The 4605-nt window shown below is 48.7% G+C and overlaps 1 protein-coding gene across 1 annotated transcript in view; it reads right to left on the bottom strand.

Moving 5' to 3' along the window:
• The window catches only part of SPTLC1 (serine palmitoyltransferase, long chain base subunit 1), a 91115-nt gene that overhangs the window by 10924 nt on the left and 75586 nt on the right, over positions 1 to 4605 (bottom strand). Inside the window, exon 12 of the mRNA XM_014529506.1 lies at positions 4421 to 4475. Coding sequence (XP_014384992.1) covers positions 4421 to 4475 — 55 coding nt within the window. The remainder of the gene's footprint in view (positions 1 to 4420; positions 4476 to 4605) is intronic.

Here is a 4605-nt window from a genome sequence, read left to right as displayed (position 1 = left end):
TTAGAGGCGATCAGGCAGGCAGGCAGGTGAGCAGTTAAGTCCCTGATTGTGAGAGGGATGTCCGACTGCTGGTTCAGGCCCAATCCCGGCCTAAACCGGCAGTTGGACATCCCCCAAGGGGTCCCAGATTGGAGAGGGTGCAGGATGGGCTGAGGGAACCCCCCTCCCGTGCACGAATTTCATGCACCGGGCCTCTAGTAGCAGATAATAGGATTTCTATGTGCATCATCACAACAGACTGAAAAGAACTACTAGAATTTAAGATCAATTAGAGAAAAGAACTACTGCTGAATGTAAGATTAGTTTAGAGAAAACAAGAACATTCTTGTAAGTCAGCAATAGTTAGACAATATAGCCCTAGCTGATTTGGCTCAGTGGATAGAGCGTCAGCCTGCGGACTGCAGGGTCCCGGGTTCGATTCCAGTCAAGGGCATGTACCTTGGTTGCAGGCTCCTCCCGGCTAGGGCCCTGGTCAGGGCGCGTGCAGGAGGCAACCAATTGATGTGTTTGTCTCACATCGATATTTCTCTCTGTCTTTCCATCTCTCTTCCACTTTCTAAAAATCAATGGAAAAATATCCTCGGGTGATAATTAAAAAGAAAATATAAAAGAAAAAACAATCCTATTTATAATAGAAATAAAATCATTAGGATACCTACAAATTACCTTTAACGGTCCATAAGATAAAAAAGCTTTAGAGAAAAATTTTAAATTTCCATTAAAGGACACAAAGGAAAATCCAAATAAGTGGATACAAATACACTCCACATTAATCAAAACATTTAATGCAATTACAATTAAAATTCTAGTAATTATTTTTGGTGAAACTTGAACTTATTGCAAAACTTATATGGTGATTTGTGCTCACTCTGGCAGCACATATACCAAAAGTTATACAGTGATAAAAACAGATAGTAATTAAAACAGCCTGAGGATTCAACAAATAAACCAATGAAGGAGAAAAGATGGCTAAAAACCAGATTCAGGTACAAGTGAGACACTGGTATATGACAGAGACCAACCAGTGAAGAAAGGAGGTGGTGTTTTTATAAACTGACTGTGCGAACATCAAAACAAACTTCCTTCTCTTGACTCATTTTCTTCCTCCAGTCACCATCCTTTCTCTGTCTCTCTGAACAGCCAAACTCCTCAAAACTGTCATGTGACTGTGTCCCATCTCTCCCTCCCGGTCTCTCCGGATCCTGCTTCTGTCAGGCCTTTGCACCTGCTCCTCCCGACACTGCTCAGCCTCCAGGCGGGAAGCGAAGACCCACCTCGCAGCAGGGGGGACTTGTGGCCTGCGCCACTTCTTCACTAGACTCTCCTCACTCTTCCTCAGTCTCCTTCTGGCTCCTGACCGCTTCACATGGAAATGCTTGAAATACTATTTATATGCAACTGACCCGAGGCCTCTCCCTTAAACTTAAGCGGCTACATCTCCCAGACGTCTAATGGCATTTCGAGCTTAACACAGCCACTGACCGTGCCCAACACACTGCCCCCAGCAGTCCTAACCATCTCGCTGACTAGCAACTCTGCTTAGTTACTCAGACCAAAAACCTTAAGCTCAAGCTTGCGTCTTCTCTTTCTCACTCACTGGAATATTAACTTCTGGCAAATCCAGCTCCAAACTCCATCCAAAATCCACTGCTGGTAGGAAGGTCAAAGTGACCGTCATCTTTTACATGCAGCACCGCACAACCTCCTCACTGGTCTCTGCCTCGGTACTCGCTACCGTAGAATATTATCTACTTCTTCACACAGCACAAGAGTGGCTTTGCTAAGATGCCTTCAGTCATGTCCTGCTGTAGAGGGCCCCCCAGGGAAGACACATGGGCATGCTTCCTAAGATACTGTCAGCTGAACCCAAGGTGACTGGCAGAGCCGAGCCGTGGATACACATCTTACCAAGACAGCGATGTGTTCTCAGCACTGACTCTTATCTTTGCTGCCCAGGTGTCGGGGAGTGGGTTTTATTATTGTAGATCCAGCCAAGCACCAGGAATGAATAGGACCCTCCTTTCTCTGACTGGCAAGCCAGTTTTGACCCCACTCCCTGGCTTAATGGCCAAGGGACACCAAGTGCCCTGCCCTGTGGGAGGGGGCCTGAGGTGGAGCCATGCCCTCGGGTTCCTGACTGCTCCTCAAGCCCACCAGCCAGGCCCGCCCTTTACTGACGTAACTTCCTGGTATTTGGGCTATAAAATAAACATGCTGCTTCAGTGCTGGGTCTGTCTGTCTCTGTCAGAAGAGGACAGCACGGTCCCACCCGGCCCCAGCTTTTCCTTCTATTTTTGTGTCTTGTCTCTTTATTTCATTTCTCAATCCCCAGCACCTCTACTTGAATAACCAGATCATTCTCTCCGTGCTGGACGCGGAAAAGAGAGACCCCCCCCTCCTCCCGCTATATCCTGCCATCTTTTGCTCAGAACCAGGCCACAGCTTCCTATCTGAGCCGGGTTCTTGTCACAGCCTCCAAGCCCTGCATGCCCTGGCCTTTCTCCCTCTTGCCACACTGGCATCCTTGCTGTTTTATCTCCTGTTATCTCTAAATATCTGGGTACCTGTGTGATGTGCTCCCACACCTGCCTTACTGCGGGTTGATCTGAGGTACCTGTGGAGTCCTCCACGTAGAACTACTCGGTAATAAGCCCTGAATGTGAGACCTGGAGCCCTAAAGAATGGGATACATTGGAGATGCAAATCCGTGAGTTGCCCACATAGAGGGATCACGATGGAAGTCCAGGATGGAAGCACACAATCCTCCAAGGAGGTGCCGGAGGAAAGAGGAGCACAGACGACGCCCTGAAGAGGAGGGTGCTAACAGAAAGGCTTCAAAGGCAACCATGAGGCGATTCAGAGGCAGAGGAAAACCGGTGCTGTCACAGAACCCAGGGAAGAGAGCCGCAAGGAGGAAAGTGGTCACTGTGCTGAAGGCTCCTGTGCCACGGGAGAGGAGCTCAGAAGACTGTGCCGGATGCAGCAACGAGGCAGTCAGTGTGGCCTCCACGGGCACCGTCTGGGAGAAGCGTGAGAGCAGAGGCAGATTCAGGAGTTTCAAGTGTAGATGAGGGGCGAGGGCATGGAGATGAGCTACACGGAGAAGCAGAGCGGGCTAGCTGCCGGAGGTGAAGGAGAGGTCAGGGAAAGGAATGTACACTACAGAGAGGACAGTGTAGCTGAATGCTCATCACATGACTCAGGACGGGGAGGAGGCACACCAAAGCCACACCCGCCTTTAGAAAGAGAGCTGTGACGCCTGGAGAACATTTCTTTGGCTGGAACACAAGGGGAGACGGGTTCAGAGCCCGGAAGTGCATGGGTTTGTTAGGAGAGGCGAGGGAGTTCCCAGTGAGAGCAGGAGGCATGGTTGCAGCTCAACGCAGATGGAGAGACAGAGGGGTAAACACACTGGAGAGAGGAAAAGGTGGCCAAGAGCTGGGGAGAGTGGAGGGCCAGCCTTGCCAACGAAGCACAGCACCCTGCCAGCAGCAGAAGGCACCTGCTCCTGGGCTGACGGGACGCCCAGCTGGACTGTGCTGTACGTTCACATTTCATCACCAGCGAGACTGGACGCACACACACTGTGCCTCTCCACCATACATCATGCAAGAACTGCTGTTACGCTGAGGCAGACACACCCAGACGTGACTCACTCCTGCCCTCCTTTACCTGGCACAGCTGCTCGCTGCTCGCTTTTCACCTGGCCTTTTCTTTTACAAAAGTTTCTAGTTTCCATATCTGGCAACAAAGAGATGCCTTACATCACCAAAAGGGCAGGTTTCACCTTAGAAAAGGCAGGAAGAAACCCCCTGGGCACTGTGAGATCATGTTCTGTAAGACCAGAGATCTGCCTGGAACATCACCAGCCTCCATTTTCTCTCACTCGAGGAATCTTGAAGTTCTCTTGTGTCATTAAAACAAATAAGCCACTCATCAGGCTCACTCCAATTTCACTTGTTTCTTTTTCTCATATGAACTTGAAATACAGCTTAGTAATTTCCTAAGGCCTGCGGACAGTACGTGCACAGTCACCAACGAGCAGCACGTGCCGGCCGCTTGCTCCTACAGGCGTGGCGTGCCCAGAGCTCATGCTGACCACTCTGGCGGCTGCGCGCTCGGGCATGCGTTGTTTCTATCTTGTGCACTGCTAGCATATTTGATTATTGAGCTTGTATCACTCTTTAGAAAAACAATCATGATTCCTTAAAATAACGACACAGCGGATGCTCTGGTTTCATGCATACAGACAAACAAATCTGAGTGAACTGAGGTTTTGGTTTCTTAGTTGCAATTCAGTCAAACTGACCCGAGCCTATCAAATATACTCCAAACTAAAGAGACAACATTGAAAAATTTTCAGTAATTGTTTATATGTGGAGCAGGTAAACTTTAAGCTGGTTGAAAACAGAAAACTTACCCTTGTAAAGCTTTATGAATTCGTTTGCACTTTTCCTTCAACACTGCAAAAATACCTGGTGAAAAAAACATTCCTCAGTACAGGTGACCCTTGGACAATGCAAGGGTTAAAAAACCTGAGTTAAAAATTTTTATAATATACTAGAGGCCTGGTGCATGAAATTCGTGCGGGGGTGGGGGTGGGGG

Source organism: Myotis brandtii, unplaced genomic scaffold (genome assembly GCF_000412655.1).
Source record: "Myotis brandtii unplaced genomic scaffold, ASM41265v1 scaffold684, whole genome shotgun sequence".
NCBI classification, from domain to species: domain Eukaryota; kingdom Metazoa; phylum Chordata; class Mammalia; order Chiroptera; family Vespertilionidae; genus Myotis; species Myotis brandtii.
Note: the sequence above shows the minus strand (reverse complement) of the source record. Positions and strands in the feature narration are given on the sequence as shown.